General features: G+C 37.2%; 1 protein-coding gene across 1 annotated transcript in view; it reads left to right on the top strand.

Annotated features, from left to right (window-relative positions):
- The window catches only part of LOC122747984 (butyrophilin-like protein 2), a 61,455-nt gene that overhangs the window by 6,353 nt on the left and 34,826 nt on the right, over positions 1–20,276 (top strand). The window contains exon 4 of the mRNA XM_043993735.1: positions 5,513–5,659. Coding sequence (XP_043849670.1) covers positions 5,513–5,659 — 147 coding nt within the window. The remainder of the gene's footprint in view (positions 1–5,512; positions 5,660–20,276) is intronic.

The raw sequence follows: 20,276 nt of genomic DNA, 5'->3' as shown, positions 1-20,276 counted from the left end.
GGAAGACCTGGGTCTAGATGCTGCCTCTGACTCTTATTAGTTGTGTGACCACAGGCAAGTGACTTAAGCTCTCTAGGTCAACTTAATTCCAAATGATAATTCATTGCTTCTGGATCCACAGTGACAAAGTTACATACCCTGATTATATTGATATGTATAGCTAGGTCCTAATTAGTACAAACTGAATGTATTCCAAGTTGAAGTTATAATTGTATTAAACTTGGTAAAAGAAAAAATACAATTGGCCAAATGGAGAAAAAATTGGTCAAATGGAAATGGAGATGCAAAAGCTTACTGAAGAAAATAATGCCTTAAAAATTAGAATTGGATTGGAGGACAGTCAATGTCTTCTTGGAGCTCTCCCCCAAATCCCTCCAAATAATGCCAGAAGACAATACTTGGAGCAGCAGAGCCCACAGAAGGATGGGGTGAGGTTATTTTCCAGCCAAAGATGTCTTAGAAGGTTGGAAGGAGGGTTCTGTTGTGCGGGGGTAGAAGTGGAACCCAAACCTGAGTTTGAGAATAATGCAGGAAAGTCATGAGAAAAAAGTCAACAACTTGAAAAGCCAAATGGAAAAGGTCTCTGAAGAAAATAATTGCCTAAGAATTAGGATTGAACAAATGTAATAGATCCAGGAGAGATAATTTGAAAATTATTAGACTACCTGAAAACCATGATCAAAACAAGAACTTAAGTGGATAAAGCAACAGCCCTGGATTCAGGATGACCTGAGTTTAAATCTGGCCTGAGACACTTGACACTTACTAGCTGTGTGACCCTGGGCAAGTCACTTAACCCCTATTGCCCCACAACTAGTAAGCAAATATAGATCTAATTAAAAGAGATAAGGAAGGAAACTACATCTTGCTAAAAGGTACCATAGGCAGTGAGGTAATATCAATACCAAATAAATATACACCAATTGGCATAGCATCCAAATTCTTAGAGGATAAATCAAATGAGTCACAAGAGGAAATAGATAGCAAAACTATACTGGTGGGAGATCTTAACCTTCCCTTCTCAGAATTAGATAAATCTAACCGCAATAAATGAGCAAAATAAATAAGAAAGATATTAAAGAGGTAAATAGAATTTTAGAAAAGTTAGATATGATAGACCCCTGGAGAAAATTGAATGGATATAGAAAAGAATATACCTTTTTCTCAGCAGTACATGGTACATACGCAAAATTGACTGTGTATTAGGGCACAAAAACCTCACAGTTGTGATGAAATAATGGAATTTAGCAGATACTCAAAGACCCACCTGGAGATTAATCTCTACTGATTGAATCAAGTGAGAGTGATTGACTGCTAATTAAGCCTACTTCAAGTTAATTGGATTGTAATCACACCTGGCTATCCCTTAAGAAGGTATTGTTCTCAGAAACTAGACTGTGAACTCAACTTGAAAACACCTTCAAAAACAATGGATTTGGATGATGCCAACCAATCACCTTGAAGCAGTGTGTAAGGACTGCCTCTGTTCCAGATGTATAAAAAAGCTTCCACAAACAGCTTGCAAGGGAGTTCCTGATTAAAGCAGGCTCGTGGAGGAGGACTTCAGGAAGAACCCAACCAGGCTGGAACTCTGGGCTAGACTGGAGCTGAAGCTTCTGATTTAAGGTGACCACAACTTAGATTTTAAATATCACACAGTCAAATGTATGGAAGAAATAGTAAATGCATCCTTTTCAGATCATGATGCAATAAAAATTATATGTAATAAAGAGCCACAGAAAGATAGACTGAAAATTAATTGGAAAGTAAATAATCTCATCCTAAAGAATGAGTGGGTCAAACAACAAATCACAGAAACCATCAATAACTTCATCCAAGAGAATGATAACAATGAGAATACATACCAAAACTGATGGGATGCAGCCACATCAGTTCTTAGGGTAAAATTTATATCTCTAAATGCTTACATGAATAAAATAGAGAAAGAGGAGATCAATGAATTGGGCATGAAACAAAAAAAAGCTAGGAAAAAAATGAAAAGTCCCCAATTAAATACTAAATTGAAAATTTTGAAAATCAAAGGAGAGATTAATAAAATTGAAAGTAAGAAAACTATAGAATTAATAAATAAAACTAAAAGCTGGTTTTATGAAAAAATCAATAAAATAGATAAACTTTTGGTTAATTTGATTTTAAAAAAGAAAGAAGAAACAAAATTACCAATATAAAAAAGGAAAGGGCTGAATTCACCACCAATGAAGTGGAAATTAAAGCAATAATTAGGAGCTATTTTGCCCAAACGTTTGCCAATAAATTTCACAATCTAAGTGAAATGAGTGAAATGGATATGTACAATAATTTGCTCAGATTAATAGAAGAGGAAATAAAATACTTGAACAGCCCCATTTTAGAAAAGGACATTTAAAAAGCCATCAATGAATTCCCTAAGAAAAAATCTCCAGGGCCAGATGGGTTTACAAGTGAATTCTACCAAATATTTAAAGAACAATTAATTCAAATATTATATAAATTATTTGGAAAAATAGGTGAAGGAGTTCTACTAAATTCCTTTTATGACACAAATATGGTGTTGATACCTAAACCAGGCAAAACCAAAATGGAGAAAGAAAATTATAGAACAATTTCCCTAATGAATATTGATGCAAATATTTTACATGAAATATTAGCAAGGAGATTACAGCAATTTGGCACCAGGTTAGATTTATACCAGGAATGCAGGGCTGGTTCAACATTAGGAAAATAATCAACATAATTGACCACATCAATAAGAAAACTAACCAAAATCATATGATTATCTCAATAGATTCAGAAAAAGCTTCTGACAAAATACAGCACTCATTCCTATTAAAAACACTAGAGAGCATAGGGATAAATGAAACTTTCCTTAAATGATAAGCAGTATCTACCTAAAACCATCAGCAAATATTATATGTAATGGGGATAAGTAAGAAGCATTCCCAATAAGATCAGAGGTGAAGCAGGTATGTCCATTATCACCTCTATTATTTAATATACTAGAAATGTTAGCTTTAGCAATAAGAGAAGAAAAGGAAATGAAAGGAGTTATAACAGGCAAGGAGGAAACAAAACTATCCCTCTTTGCAGATAATATGATGGTATACTTAGAGAATCAACTAAAAAATTACTTGAAACAATTAACAACTTTAGCAAAGTTGCAGGATATAAAATAAATCCACACAAACCATTAGCATTTCTACACATGACTAACAAAGCTCAGAAGCAAGAGACGGAAAAAGAAATTACATTTAAATAACTGTAGACAACATAAAATATTGGGGAGTCTACGTGCCAAGACAAACCCAGGAACTCTATGAACCCAATTACAAAACACTTTTCATACAAATAAAATCAGATCTAAATAACTGGAAAATATCAATTGCTCATGGACAGTCCAAGGTAATATAATAAAAATGACAATTCTACCTAAATTAATTTACTTATTCAGTGCCATACCAATCAGACTCCCTAAAAATTATTTTACAAAGTTAGAAAAATAATAACAAAATTCATCTGGAAGAATAAAATGTCAAGAATATCAAGGGAACTAATGAAAACATATGTACAGGAAGGTGGGGTAGCCATACCAAATCTGAAGCTATACTATAAAGTGGCAGTCATCAAAACTATTTGGTACTGGCTAAGAAATAGAGTGGTGGATCAATGGAATAGGTTAGGCATAGGAGACACAGTAATATATGACTATAGTAATCTACTGTTTGACAAACCCAAAGACCCTAGCGTCTGGGCTAAAAACTTGGGAAAACTGCAGGACAGTTTGACAGTAACTAGGTATAGACCATTATCTTATACCATATACCAAAATAAGGTCAAAATGGGTACATGATTTAGACATAAAGGGTAGTGCCATAGTTTAATTAGAATATGAAGGAATAGTTTACCTCTCAGATCAATGGAGAGAAGAATAATTTATGACCAAACAAGAGATAGAGAATACTATGAAATGCAAAATGGATGATTTTGATTATATTAAATTAAAAAGGGTTTGTACAAACAGAAGCAATGCAGCTAAAATTAGAAGGGAAACATAAAGCTGGGAAGTAATTTTTACAACCAGTGTTTCTGATAAAGGCCTCATTTCTAAAAGATATATGGAAGTAAATGAAATTTATAAGAATTCCACTCATTCCTCAATTGAGAAATGGTCAAAGAATATGAATAGGCAGTTTTCAGATGAAGTCAAAACTGTCTATTGCCATATTAAAAAAAAATGTTCTCAATCACTACTGATTAGAGAAATTCAAATGAAAACAACTCTGAGGTACAATCTCACACCTATCAGATTGACTAATTTGACAAAAAAGGAAAATAATAAATGTTGGAGAAGCTGTGGAAAAATTGAAACACTAATGCATTGTTGGTGGAGTTATGAACTGATACAACCTTTCTGGAGAGTAATTTGGAACTATGCCCAAAGGGCTATGGAACTGTGCATACCCTTTGACTCAGTAATACCGCTACTATGTCTATATTCCAAAGAGATCATAAAAAAGGAAAAGGACCCACATGTGCAAAAATATTTATAGCTGTTATTTTTGTGGTGGCAAAGAATTGGAAATTGGGGAATGCATAATCAAGTTGTGGTATATGAATGTAATGGAATATTATTGTCATGTAAGAAATAATAAGCAGGCAGATTTCAGAAAAACCTGGAAAGACTTAAGTGGATTGATGCTGAATGAAATGAGCAGAACCAAGAGAACATTGTACACACTATCAACAACATGGTGTGATGATCAGCTGTGAATGACAGCTCTTCTCAGCAATATAATGGTCCAAGATAGTTCCAAAGGACATGTGATGGAAAATGCCCTACACATTCAGAAAAAAGAACCATGGGAATCTGGATGAATATTGAACCATACTATTTCTACTTCTTTTTTATATTTTCTTTTTTGAGGTTTTCATCTTTTGTTCTGATTCTTTTTTCACAACATGACTAATGCAGAAATATTTTTATTGTGATTATACATATATAACCTATATCAGATTGGTTTCTCTCTTTGGGAGGGGGGAGAGAAGAGAGGCAGAGAGAAAAATTTGGAACTAGAAATCTTATAGAAACGAATGTTGAAAACCATCTTTACATGTAACTAAAAATAATAAAATATTTCTATGATTTAAATAAAAAAAATGGCTCCCTCAAACAGAGGTGTTTGTTAGAGAACTATAAAATCTACCAATTATCTTAGGGAAAAAATTAGTAGATAGGACCATATCTGATAGCTATAAACTTCCCAGATATTTGGAGAGACAAATGATATGTAATACTCTAACTCTGGGGTTTACCTGACACTCATTTGTGTATTGTCTGGGTTCAGCTAGAGTTCAATTGGAGGGCGTTTTGATATTATTAATCCAAGGTTTCATAAAATTCTTTTGGATAATAAGGCAGATTCGTCCAATCCAGATGATTTAAATACTCATAAACCACCTCATTTGTATCTAGATTATTAAATTCTGCATAATACCCTTTCTCTGATTTTTACAGAAATGGAATTTGGGGACCTATTTTCAGAGAATCTATCCATATCTCGGAAGACAGACTGTGAAAGGATTGTGGTTGTATTCCCGATAGTCTTCTCTGGCTTCTTAGTGATTTATTTCTTTTACCAAAGTAAACTATGGAGAACCAGAGGTAAGAGGAGGGCCTTACCCTTAGGCCTTTAGTCCTTCCATTACTTACCATACCCTTTGATTATTGCTGTGGGAGGGATGCAAGAGTGCCTTGATTTGCTGGACTACGGCACCTCCCTTGGATCTGGGCTGAGGGACCTGAACTTTGTTTGGATGACAGATAAACTCCTCAGTGGTCCCTGTGTTAGGTGGGTTGTGTCACAGAAAATTATCCACTGGGAGTCAGGAGGATGTACTCTTTTTGTGTGTGTATGTGTGTGTGGCAATGGAGGTTAAGTGACTTGCCCAGGGAAATACAGCTAGTAAGTGTCAAATGGTTGAAGCCTATGAACTCACGTCCTCCTGAATCCAGAAGTAAATGTAATAACTTAAAAAAACTGTTTAGAATTATATTTTCCAAATTACATGTAAAGGCAAATTTTGACATCAATTTTTTGAAACTTTGTGTTCCAACTTCTCTTTCTCCCTCCCTTCTGATCCCCAATCCCAAGAACTCAAGCAATTCAATGTAAGTTATACATGAGTAGTCATGGAAAACATTTCTACATTAGCTAGGTTGTGAGAGAAAACAGATAAAAACAAGACTTTAGATTAAGGAGTTAGTTGTCCAAAGGAAAAAATGTGTTTCAGTCTGTTTTCAGATACCATCAGTTCTTTCTCTGTAGGTGTATTGCAATTTTCCTAAGTCCTTCAGAGTTATAGTGGATCATTGCCTTGCTTAAAATAACCATGTGCTTCCCAGCAGATCATCTTACATTATTGCTGTTATTTTGTATACTGTATATTTCTCTCTGCCTCAGTTCATGTGGGTCTTTCCATGTTTTTCTGATAGCATCCTGTTCATCATAACTTTTAATTTTTTAAAAATTAAAAAAAAATTTTAGTACCTTAAACTTGATAAAGAATTTTTTTCACAATAGCCTAGCAGAGTAGGTACCATACATTTTGCCATTGTAATCAATCATCATAACTATTTCCCTCCATCCTATTACCTTCCAATGATATTATCTTCCCATGTAGGAATGTAAACAGTTTAATCTTTTAATATCCCTCATGAATTCTTTTTCCTGTTTACCTTTTTATTCTTCTCCAGGGTCTTGTATTTGAAAGTCATATTTTCTATTCAGTTCATGTTTTTTCATCACAAATGCCTGAAAGTCCTCTTTTTTATTATAGTCCCATTTTCCCCCCTGAAAAATTATATACAGTTTTTCTGGGTACATGATTCTTGGCTGTAGTCCCAGTTCCTTTGCCCTCTGGAATATCATGCTCCATGCCCTCTGGTCCTTTAATGTAGATGCTGCTAGATCTTGTTTTATCCTATTTGGGACTCCACAGTGTTTGACTTATTTTTTTCTAGCTGCCTTATTTCCTCCTTGACCTGGAAACTCAGGAATTTGGCTATAATAGTCCTGGAGGTTTTCCTTTTGGGATCCCTTTCAAGAAGTGATTGGTGGATTCTTTCAACTTCTATTTTGCCTTCTGCTTCTAGAATATCAGGGCAATTTTCCTTTACAATTTCTTGGAACATGATGTCTAGGATCTTATTTTGGTCCTGGTTTTTTAAAATTATCTCTCCTGGATTTATTTTCCAGGTCAGCTGTTTTTCCAGGGAGATATTTCACATTGCTCTCTATTTTTTCATTCAATTGGATTTACTTTACTGTGTCTTGGTTTCTGATAAAGTCACTAGCTTCCATTTGTTCAATCCTAATTCTTAGGCAATTATTTTCTTTAGACAGCTTTTTTATCTCCTTTTCCATTTGACTTTTCGAGCTATTGACTTTTTTCTCATGACTTTCCTGCATCGCTCTCATTTCTCTTTACATTCTTTCCTCCCTCTCTCTAAATCTTCCTTCTATTTCTCCTACTTTCTCTTTAAGGTCCCTTTTGAGTGCTTCCATGGCCTGAGACCAGTTCACATTTTTCTTGGAAGCTTTGGATGTAGGGGCCCTCAGGTTGTTATCCTCTTCTGAGGGTGCACCTTGATCTTCCTTCTTGCTGAAGAAACTTTCTATAATTCTCAACTTTCTTTGCTTGCTCACCTTGCCATCTTTTACTTAACTTTTAACTCCCCACTGGGGGGGCCCTGCTTATAGGCTACACTACTGTCCCCAGCTTCAGAGGGTCCCAGGTGTTTTGGCTTGAGGGAGGGCAGGTTTTTCTCTTGCCTGGCCTGTTCTCTGGTCCAAAGATAAACTCAACACAATTTACTAAATGACCAACCAGCAAAGCTTTCTGTGGTGTGTTTCTTAGCTTCAACAAGCCTGTGCCCTCCCCAACCTGGGCCTACTGCTGCTCAGGATTTCTTCCTGGTTTTCTGCTGGGGTGGGACAGCCAAATTCCTCCCTAGGTCCTGCTGACACCCCTGTACTTCCCCCCGAGCCAGCCCTCTCACCATACCACAAGCTCAGTTCCAGAAGATGCTGGTACTGCAACTGATTCAGAGGCTCAGGGTTAAGTTCCTCTGGTGGGGCGTGCCTGCGGTCTCTGTTGGCGTGATTGTGGGTTTAGACTTTACATGCAACCCAGCACGGCCCCCTTTAATCTGTCTATGGCTGGAAAATAATCTCAGCCTGTATTTTTGTGGCTTTTTCTGCTCTAGGGGTCCTTTTATTGCTGTTTTTGGGGTAATTGTATCAGGGGCTCTGTGTGTTTAATGTCTTTCCTCTGCCATCTTGGCTCTGCCCACCTATAATAACTTTTTAAATTAAAAAAACCCCAAGAAATAGAAACCATTTAAAATAATATGGCTTTAAGATAATTTTTAAAAAAATAATGGAACATTTTAAAGTAAATCTAACTGATTTTTTTCCTTTTTTATTTTTCTTTTTTTGTGTGAGGCAATCAGGGTTAAGTGACTTGCCCAAGGTCACATAGCTAGTAAGTGTTAAGTGTCTGAGGCCGGATTTGAACTCAGGTCCTCCTGACTCCAAGGTTGGTGCTCTATCCACTGTGCCACCTAGCTGCTCCTAATTTAACTGATTTTTTAAAGAACAATGGAATTGATTGAGATTTCACTGGTCTAGGAAATTTGGGGGGAGGAACTTCCAATAGCAATGCTGGTCTGTGCCTCCTTGGCTACTCTCTAGTCTTTATCAACAGGTGCTTTATCCAATGCTCTGCCTAGCTGCCCATGGAGGATGGACTCTTGGCCATGTTCTCAACACAGCCTAATCCTCCCACATTTCCATCCATGAACTTTTGGATTAATTTCTGGGTCTAGCTGGTGGGATGGGGGTAGCTGTGGCTGTCCTTTGCCAGGCAGCCTGTTCCCAGAGCTGTTCCCCTCAATCCTTGAATGTGGACCTGGTCCCAGGAACCAAACCTAGTCTATCCCTGGATGCCCTAGTCTACTCTTTCCTAGTCCTTTGGCCCTTACCTAACCACCATGGGTCCATATGTTGTCCCAGGTCTACCCACTCACATTCTGACTCAAAGAATTCAATTAATTTAGTTTTGAGTTGAATACATTTTTTAAATCAATGGTTTCTATGTGTGGGTTGGACTTTCCATTATTTGGGTCTTGTGAGAGAAATTATTATTTCTCTCTTACATTAATAACCAATTATTAATCAAGATTAAGATTTTTCTTTTTATTTCTTCATTCAGAAATAAACTCCTGTAGGTTATATAGCTTTACTGACCTTGTCCAAAGATTTACCCGACCTGGACCATCTTATGTAGGTGGAATTGTTACCTCACCCAACTAGAAAATCCTTATGAAGAGAATCTAATCTAGCTGAATTGGGCCCATTATGTTCTCAAATTGGCTTGGTTGGGAGGTAGATCCTTTTGTATACATTGCCCAGGAGTATTCTGGCTGGAGATGAATGACATAATCAAGTCATTTCTCCCAGCCACTCATTATAATAGGCCCCCCTCTTATTATAATATTCATTCTCTCATTAATTGTTAACAGGTCAGAGTTGATTGCTACCTGTTGAAAAGACTCACTTTTCCAAGGGTATATAAACATCAAAAAGCCTCCAGGAGGGGTCTTTGGTTTATCAGAAAAAGCAAAGTGAACATCCTTTTATTAATTATTTCCTAACTATAATTAATAAAATTATTAATTACCCAGAAATTAAGTCTCTAGAACTTTTCATACATCACAGTTGTCTACTCATTGAAGCAGCCTAGTCCCAGGTGCTAGCTCCTCTCTCCAACCACCTGGCAGCCCTGCTCCCTGTCACTGCCTCCAGCTTCTCTGTCCTGAATGAGGCAGTCTTCTCCCCATGCTCTTTCCCTGGTAAACTGAGGCCCTGAGATTAAGAGGGGGACACCTGAGTCTTCCCCCAAGAGTCATATTCTGAATGCAGAAAGAACCTACTGGGAACCCAGATAAGGACCCCCAAGTCCTCCTGGTTTACCTCCCGTTACCAGGGGTTGTGTCCCTTCACTTGCCTGGCATTTGATCCCATCCTCTGCCAGGAAGATTTTTATTTGTGCAGTTGAATTGGATCTTTTCAATTAAATATAAATTTGTTTTAGAAAATGGCTTATTTCATGTGTAACATGATTATACATATATAACCTATATCATATTGTTTGCTGTCCTGGGGAGGGGTGAGGGAAGGGAGGGAGAGAGAAAAATGTGAAAGTCAAAATCATAAAAATGAATGTTAGAAACAGTCTTTATATGTAACTGGAAAAAATGTTATTAAGATTGAAAAAAAAGAAAACAACTTATTTCTATTTTAAATGTGTTTCCTTAACATTTTATTAGTTTCTATCACTTGTTTTTATGTTCTCTTAAATTTGGTTATTATGGAACCTTTTCAATTTTTGTTTTCACACATCCCAGCTGGGTGACCCTAGGCTAGTCACCCACCACCCAGGGTTCTATAAGACTAGAGAGTAGCCGAGGAGGCACAGACCAGCATTGCTATTGGAAGTTGCTCCTCCAAAATTTCCTAGACCAGTGAAATCTCTCCCAATTCCATCGTCCTTTAAAAAATCAGTTAGATTTACTTTAAAATGTTCCATTATTTTAAAAAATATCTTAAAGCCATATTATTTAAAATTGTTTCTATTTCTCTTTTTTTCTTTAAAAAGTTATTACATTTACTTTATCAAGATACTGCTAACCCTTATAAAACAGTTGATTTTATTTCTTTGACAGCAGAGGTATTCCAAAGTGGCCAAATGCAGGAGGAGGACAGAGATGCATCCGGGACTGGCAGGGACCCACTTACCTCTCCTGAGGACCTCCAACTTCCCCAAGGGCTGCCAGCCAGATGTTTGGGACAAACTGCCTCAGTTTATCCAAATATCTCGAGGAGACCACCAAGTCAAGCAGAGACAGATTTATTACATCCTCATGAGGACGGGCAAAACTCAATTACACACTGAAGTCTTGCAAAGATATGCCCAATCCTCTAGGTTTTTATAGTAATCTTGAAAAGGACTGTCCCCACGTATATCTAGGGTGGATGAGCTCACAATCTGACATCCAATCCTGTCTCACCCAAGATGCGTACCCAGCTCATGATCCATGTATGGAGACATGTCCAAGAACAAAAGGGAGAAGGGGAAGGGGTACAAATCTGAGGAATGTCAAAGAAAGAGGGAGGCAGAAATCACTCCCTTATCTGCCATGACAGGGGCTGGGATTCTGACATGTGAGAGGGGAGTTTTTTATTACAGGCCATAAAGTAAGGTGTAGCTGGCATGTGGGGAACTAAGCAGAAGTAAAGTAAATAGTGCTAATTGGTAGAACTGTGACAAGTAATAAAACTTACTGGGGGACTGGATATCTCCCAGACCCCATCCCCAAAGTTTACAGAACTGTCCCAAGTCCATTATCTCAACAATAAAACTTAAAGGAGACAGTGAGAATTTGACAAGCAATTAACTTTTAGGCAAAGTGAGAGGCTAGCTATTCTGGGGGGGGGGGTGGCTAGGTATCTTTCAGACTCCATCCTCAGAGTTTAATCTGACTCAAATCCATAATTGTCCCACACACAGAGAATCTGTCTCTCATTTAGAGACACAGGAAGGGGACAGCTAGGTGGCACAGGGAATAAAGCACCGGCCCTGGATTCAAGAGTACCTGAGTTCAAATCTGATCTCAGACAATTGATACTTACTAGCTGTGCGACCGTGGGCAAGTCATTTAACCCTCATTGCCTTGTGTGGGGACCAATTTTTAATTAGGAAGTGCTAGCTAAGCAGCTCGCTGCAATATTGGGGCAAAGAAGGAGACCAGCAGCCTCCCTGAAAACAGAACAAGATTTATTTTAATAAGAATGAACTTAAAAAAAACCCAACACAAACAGGATCAGTAGGATCAAGGGAAAGGAAATAAAATGGGGAAAGGGAAATTATAATACCTGAAAAAGTACCATTGCCCAGGAATCAGCTGAAAATATGCAGCAGAACACCTGTCGCTTTCCAGCTTCCACCTAGAATGCCCAATTCTCCTCCCCCAAACCTAGAAACACCCCACACAGCCCCAGCCAATGGGATGTGTAACGATTGGAATGACGCCACCTGCTGGAGACTTACTGTAGAAGAGTTCTGCCCATGAAGCAAAGGTCTTTGAGGGCAAGACCAGGCTTCAGGAAGTGACGCGGACTAGTGGGAGGAGGAAGGAAGAGACTGGCGCTCGGTCTCACGCTCTTTCCTCTGGACTCTGGTGGAGAAGGGAGCTAGAAATGTGCTCTCCCTTTAATAGATAGGAATCTAGGCTTTTCTCTCTCTCTTTACCAAATTCTTATTCTCCTTAATAAATGCTTAAAAGTCTAACTCTTGCTAAAGCTTATAATTTATTGGCGACCACTCATTAGATATTTTAGACAGTTTAGCTAGAATTTTAGCCCTTAACAGATGGCTGACCACGAAGAGGAAAGCTGAACCTCACTTCTGATCTTCCGGTTGGGTAAGAAATTTCTCCTACCCTTTAAACTGCTAAGTACTGGCGCACTGGCTGTGTTTTCCCTTTAAATTTTTTCGAATGGACCTTTTAAACTCCCTAATTACCCTATTTTTGATTTTAGTCTGTTTAACCAGACAAATGGGAGATAAGATCATGTTAATGCTTTGTTTTTGTGGATTTTCTATTTTTCTTTTTATTTTTGTTAAAAGAGCCAGCAACTTACTCACACAAGGAAATATCTCTCCCTCTCCCAAGCATGCTTTTTCAGAAAAACCTGAAGAGATTCCCGCAGCTTTTCCCAGTTCTAACAGTAATTGTTGCTTTAATTTTGCATGCCTGGAGGCAATGACCCACCCTCTAGAAGCTTTTAATCCCCTAGCACCTGGAGGCAAAGTGGGGGAAGAGGAATCCAGGCCTGAGTTCAAAATCAAGTCTGATTCAAATTGCTCTGGTCCCTCCCCTCCTCTCCAGACCCCACCCTCTACTCCTCCCATGGCCAAGCCCATTGCTTCCCCTGCCTGGGAAGTCCAGAGATCTGATGCGCATGCTCAACTTTCTCTAACTACATTTGCAGCTTCAGGCTCAGCCCTTCCCCAGCCTGGCTGTGCTTCTGAGACAACCTTAGAAAGCCCTTTAAATTCCAGATATACTCGTTTTGTTCATAATTTTGCTAACCTGCTTTTGTCTTTAATTAGTAATCTTATAAAGCATTTGTATGGTGAAAAGCCCGACAGACAATATAGAGGGGTTAAAGAAGAAAAACTTAGGCTGAATAAGAATGACAATCAACATAGTTCAAGACTCTGCTTCTTTTGCCATGGAAGGGTATATATTGTACAGAAATGTAGAAGTAAGCAGCAAGGTATTGATATGAGTATTGGGGATTTTAGATATTGGAATCAAGAGTGTTCTGAATTCACTCAGATTATTAATGTCAGTTCAGAGGTTACATAGGATTTCTATGCTATTACATATACATTTTGGAATTAATGGTATAGGTTTATTTTCATAGAGATTTTAATGCTTTTGAGATTGTGTCTTATACTTAGTTTCTAAAACAAGGAGAATATTTGTAAAAGCTTTTTATAGTCATGCGATCAAGTTTATATTTTGTAATACTCTTATTAATATTAAGTTCATATTCATTTAGATTTCCCTAGTTTGAATTTCATTGTCTTTTATTATTCCACGTGTATTTTCTTCTATTCATTCATCTATCTAATTTTGAAACATGGTTTTGATTTTATAATACAATGTTAATTCTAGGAGTATTGTGCTCCCATATTCTGAGTTGTTTGTTTTTGTTATTTTTTCTCAACTGATTATTTGATCAAACTCTTTAAAGCATTTCCCTGGCAAATTGTTTGCCATGGCAAGTGTAAATTGATTCTAGAAGTATTATTTTTGATAAGCATATTCCAAAAAAAAAAAAAAAGAGGGGAACATTTGTAAAAGTTTTCTTTTTAAAAAAAAAGTTTTCTTTGAGATTCTGTTGTGCTTTAACTTGTATTTAAATATGTTCTGATTTTTCACAAAAGTAATTGTATACTAAGTAAAAAAAAGGTATTATTTGAAATTGTTGCATAATTATATATTATATTCTGAGTCAAGATGTATTCACATTTTTTGCAATCATTTATTATCCTCAATTTTTAAATCCATATGAGACTTGGATTATGGGAACTTATCATTTAAGACATTAATTGCCTTTATTCTGAGTTATCAGATGCCAGTTGGCCAAGATGCCATCCAATCACAAGAGGAATACATGCAAGAGCAGACACTGAACTGTCACATGAGGGGAGACATGCATGAAGTCAAGGTATGGCCAAGGGAATGGCTTTTGACAAATGTTGAGGTTGGATTCTCTTGGTTTAATATTTTATTTTATTTTTCCCCACAATATTGTACAGATGGCTGGAAGTATTGATCCCACCCATCTCACTTCTACACCTGGCTTCTATGCTCCCTCCTATATGCCTGATGCCATGGACATCTCAATCCCATGCATCTGATTAAGTCTGACTCAGTTTCCTCCAATATGTTCAGTGGCATGGACATATATTCCATCCACCTATTTTAAGCCTGGCATACTGCATGGACAGTACATATTGCTCAAGTGTGGGAATGCTCATATCCCATCATTTCTCTGTTCTTTTATGGTAACCCCCATAATTATCTCAGGTGTCATGATAAATACAGTGTTGAATTTGGCCTTGACACCTGTTACCAATTATATTAGATTTTTTAATTTCTCATAATGGCATGAGGATAATTAGGCAGATGATGCAAAAAGTGATGAAACAAAGATAAAAAATTATTTTTAATAATTAATATCGCAGCAATTGTCTTCTCAATTACCCTCCATAAGGGGGGGGACTATAGTAATATTATAATTTTAAAGAATGTTTCAATTTTTGTTTTATTATATGTTTCACGTGTTAACAACTAAGATTCTGTATTCCCTTAGACATGTTTTTGAGAACTTTCATTGTTTGATTTGATTATTGACAAAGCTATTTTAAAGTTGTGTTAAGCTCAATTTTGTAGGAAATTTTCCTGGCTGATTACCAGCATCCACACATCAACCCCTGAAAAGACTTCCATTCCACGACTACACCTAGAGGACATCTGAGAAAAGACTTTCAGAGACTTTAAATGAACAGTTTTGATTTGTTTTTTTTTTTCTCTTTCTGTTATAATATACACCATCTGTAACATGTATTCTCTGCAGAGGCCCTCCCTTTGCAAGACTAATGTCAAAGCGTCGGTTCATGAGGACAAAAAAAAAATCGCCCCTCTGGACAAAACTTTCCTCTCTTCCTTTTCTATATTGTTGTTCACATATTATTAGTTAGCAATAGTTATTATATTGTTTTTACTGTTCCGTCAAGGAAACATTTTGTTTCTTGAGGAACAACAGGGGGGACTGTAACGATTGGAATGACGCCACCTGCTGGAGACTTACTGTAGAAGAGTTCTGCCCATGAAGCAAAGGTCTTTGAGGGCAAGACCAGGCTTCAGGAAGTGACGCGGACTAGTGGGAGGAGGAAGGAAGAGACTGGCACTCGGTCTCACGCTCTTTCCTCTGGACTCTGGTGGAGAAGGGAGCTAGAAATGTGCTCTCCCTTTAATAGATAGGAATCTAGGCCTTTCTCTCTCTCTTTACCAAATTCTTATTCTCCTTAATAAATGCTTAAAAGTCTAACTCTTGCTAAAGCTTATAATTTATTGGCGACCACTCATTAGATATTTTAGACAGTTTAGCTAGAATTTTAGCCCTTAACAGATGGCTGCTCTGACAGTCACATGACTGCCCTCACTAGGCTTCCAATCATTATAATTTTGCCAGGCCCATGTAGGCATCCAGGAATGGTGATGATGTGAGTTGCCAGAGCCCTGGCAACGGCTACAACCAGTGGGTGGAGCACCGTGTGGTTTGCGGAGCCCCAGGCCATTGCATGCTGAGGCATAAAAACCTCAAATAACAATTAATTCTTTACAGTTGCAAAAAAAAAAAAAAAAAAAAAAAGGAGGCAGAGCCAAGATGGTGGAGAGGAATCAGCAAGCTGCCTGAGCTCTCCTTCTGTTCTCTCAAAAAGAACATTAAATCAAGCCTCTGGATGAATTCTGAAACTACAGAACCTGCAAAGAGACAGAGAGACACAGTCTTCCAACCAGAGATAATTTAGGAGACTTCAAGAAAAGGTCAGTCTGACTCGGGCAAAAAGGAGGCTCAGCACAGGGCAGCAGCCCAGCACCGAGGGGTCGGAGCAAGTCGGCAGGACCTGTGGGCCACAGTCGAACAACTGAGGCTCCTCGAACCTGGCTCAAAAATCTGGTGGCCAAGAAGGTCAGTGGAAAAACCTACCTGTAACAGCCAAGAGGGCAAGTTGCCAGCTGGAGGGCCATGAACAGGACAGGCACAACCAGGCACACTGACATAGTGTACTCAGACAGAAAGTGCAGGGGGGCAAATTACACATACTATAAAGGCCTCAGAGTAAAAAGCTGGTCACACAGCACCTATACCCCTGCACAAGAAGCCCAAAACAGGGACCCTGGTGCCCCTAGAGCAGACCTCAACTTAAAAAATAAATAAATAAGCTGCAATAATGAGTAAGAAGCAAAAAAAGAGCCCTCTCCATTGAGAGCTTCTGTGTCAATAGGGAAGAAACCAAGGCAAACTCAGATGAGGACAATACCCTCAAATTGCCTACATGTGAAGCCTCACGAGGGAAGGTGAATTGGTCTCAAGAACAAAAAGCCTTCCTGGAAGAGCTCAAAAAGGATTTTAAAAATCAATTGAGAGAGGTAGAAGAAAAAATGGGGAGAGAAATGAAAGCAAAACAAGAAAAGTATGAAAAAAGAATCAGCAGCTTGGAAAAGGAAGCACAAAGATTGACTGCAGAAAACAATTCCTTAAAAAATTCATCTGTCCAAATGGAAAAAAAAGTGCATAATTTTACTGAAGAAAACAATGCCTTAAAAAATTCATTTGGCCAAATGGGAAAAAAAGTGCATAATCTCACTGAAGAAAACAATGCCTTAAAAATTAAAATCGGTCAGTTGGAAGATAAGGAATCCATGAGACACCAGGAATCAGTCAAGCAGAATCAAAAGAATGAAAAAATAGAAGAAAATGTGAAATACCTCATTGGAAAGACAACTGATCTGGAAAACAGATCGAGGAGAGACAATTTGAGAATCATTGATCTGCCTGAAAACCATAACCAGAAAAAGAATCTAGACACCATATTCCAGGAAATTATTAAGGAGAACTGCCCTGATATCATAGAATCAGAGGGTAAAATCATCATTGAAAGAATCCACCGATCACCTCCTGAAAGAGACCCCAAAAGGAAAACTCCAAGGAATATTGTAGCCAAATTCCAGAATTATCAGGTGAAGGAGAAAATACTCCAAGCAGCCAGAAAGAAGCAATTTAAATATCATGGAGCCACAATCAGGATTGCTCAGGACCTGGCAGCTTCAACATTAAAGGACTGCAAGGCTTGGAATATGATATTCCAGAAGGCAAAGGAGCTTGGATTGCAGCCAAGAATCTATTACCCAGCAAAAATGAGCATTCTCTTTCAGGGGAAAAGATGGACATTGACAAAAAGACCAGAACTGAATAGAAAATTCTATCTTAACATACAAGACTCAAGAGAAGTTTAAAAAGGTAAACAGAGGGAAAAAAAGGTTACTCGATTAGGTTAAACTGTTTATATCCCTACACAGGAAGATAATACTCATAACTCTTAAGAATTGTAAATATATTTGGGCAGAGAGAAGGAGTTTACACAGAGGGTATAAATATAAATTGTCTTTGATGTGATGATACAAAGAAAATTAAGGGATTAAAAAGGGAGTCTATGGGGAGGAGAGGAAAAGGGAGGTAGAATGGGGTGAATTATATCATATGAAGAGGTGAAAAAAACAACCTATTACAATAGAGGGAAAGAAATGAGGGGTGAACATTGTTTCAACCCTACTCTCATTAGATTTGATTCAAAGAGGGAATAACATATACGTTCATTGGGATAAAGAAACTTAGCTCATTCTTTAGGGAAGCAAAAAGGGAAGGGAAAGGGGGGGACTGATAGAAGGGAGGACAAAAGCAATGGAGAAAAGGGTAAAGAAAAGAGAGGGGGTGATAAAAAAGGAAGGCAGATTGGGGGAGGCAGGAGTAAGAAGTAAAACATCGGTGAGGAGGAATAGGGTGAAAGAAGGGGGGAAAATACAAAGGGGGTAAATAGAATGGAGGGGAATAGACAGTTAGTAATAATAACTGTGAATGTGAATGGAATGAACTCTGCTATAAAACAGAAGCGAATTGCAGAGTGGATTAAAAACCAGAATCCTACAATATGCTGTTTACAAGAAGCACATTTGAGGCAGAGAGATACACACAGAGTAAAGGTAAAAGGCTGGAGCAGAATATATTATGCTTCAGCTAAAGTAAAAAAAGCAGGAGTAGCAATCCTTATCTCAGACAAAGCACAGGCAAAAATAGATCTCATTAAAAGAGATAAGGAAGGAAATTACATCTTGCTTAAAGGTACTATAGATAATGAAGTAATATCAATATTCAATATGTATGTGCCAAGTGGTATAGCATCCAAATTCTTAGAGGAGAAGTTAAAGGAGTTACAAGAGGAATTAGACAGTAATACTATACTAGTGGGGGATCTGAATCTCCCCCTCTCAGAATTAGATAAATCTAGCCAAAAAATAAATAAGAAAGAAGTGAAAGAGGTGAATAGATTACTAGAAAAGTTAGACATGATAGATGTCTGGAGAAAATATGGATAGAAATGGAGAAAATGGGATAGAAAGGAATATACCTTTTCTTAGCAGTACATGGCACATTTTAAAAAATTGACTATGTATTAGGACACAAAAACATCATGGTCAAATGTAGAAAGGCGAAAATAGTAAATGTATCCTTCTCAGATCATGATGCAATAAAAATTACATGTAAGAAAGAGCCAGGCAAAACTAGAATGAAAATCAATTGGAAACTAAATAATTTCATTCTAAAGAATGAATGGACCAAACAACAAATCATAGAAACAATAACTATATCCAAGAGAATGACAATAATGAGACAACATATCAAAATCTATGGGATGCAGCCAAAGCAGTGCTTAGGGGAAAATTTATAGCTCTAAATGCTTACATGAATAAAAAAGAGAAAGAGGAGATCAATGAATTGGGCATGCAACTTAAAAGATAGAAAAAAAAAACAAATTAGAAATCCCCAACTAGATACTAAACTAGAGATCCTGAAAATTAAAGGAGAAATTAATAAGATTGAAAGCAAAAAAACCCTATAGAATTAATTGATAAAACTAAGAGCTGGTTTTATGAAAAAAGCCAATAAAATAGATAAACCATTGGTTAATTTGATTAAAAAAAAGAAAGAAGAAAACCAAATTACCAGTATCAAAAATGAAAGGGGGATGATTTTACCACCAATGAAGTGGAAATTAAATCAATAATTAGGAATTATTTTGCCTAACTGTATGCCAATAAATTTGACAATCTAAATGAAATGGATAAATATTTACAAAAATACAAACTGCCCAGGTTAACTGAAGAGGAAATAAAATCCTTAAATAAACCCATATTAGAAAAAGAAATTGAACAAGCCATTAATGAACTCCCTAAGAAAAAATCCCCAGGGCCAGATGGGTTTACAGGTGAATTCTACCAAATATTTAAAGAACAATTAATTCCAATATTATACAAATTATTTGGAAAAATAGGTGAAGAAGGAGTTCTACCAAATTTGTTCTATGACACAAACATGGTGGTGATACCAAAACCAGGCAGAGCAAAAAGAGAGAAAGAAAATTATAGACCAATCTCCCTTATGAATATTGATGCTAAAATCTTAAATAAGATACTGGCAAGGAGATTACAGCAAGTGATCACCAGTATAACACACTATGACCAGATGGGATTTATACCAGGAATGCAGAGCTGGTTCAACATTAGGAAAACTATTAACATAATCAACCACATTGATAAGAAAACCAACGAAAATCATGTGATTATCTCAAGAGATGCAGAGAAAGCTTTTGACAAAGTACAGCACCCATTCCTAATAAAAACACTAGAGAGTTTAGGAATAGGGGGAGCTTTCCTTAGAATAATAAACAGTATCTACCTAAAGCCATCAGCAAGTATTATATGCAATGGAGATAAACTAGAGGCCTTCCCAATAAGA

The sequence above is a fragment of the Dromiciops gliroides genome, chromosome 3 (assembly GCF_019393635.1).
Source record: "Dromiciops gliroides isolate mDroGli1 chromosome 3, mDroGli1.pri, whole genome shotgun sequence".
NCBI lineage: Eukaryota > Metazoa > Chordata > Mammalia > Microbiotheria > Microbiotheriidae > Dromiciops > Dromiciops gliroides.
Note: the sequence above shows the minus strand (reverse complement) of the source record. Positions and strands in the feature narration are given on the sequence as shown.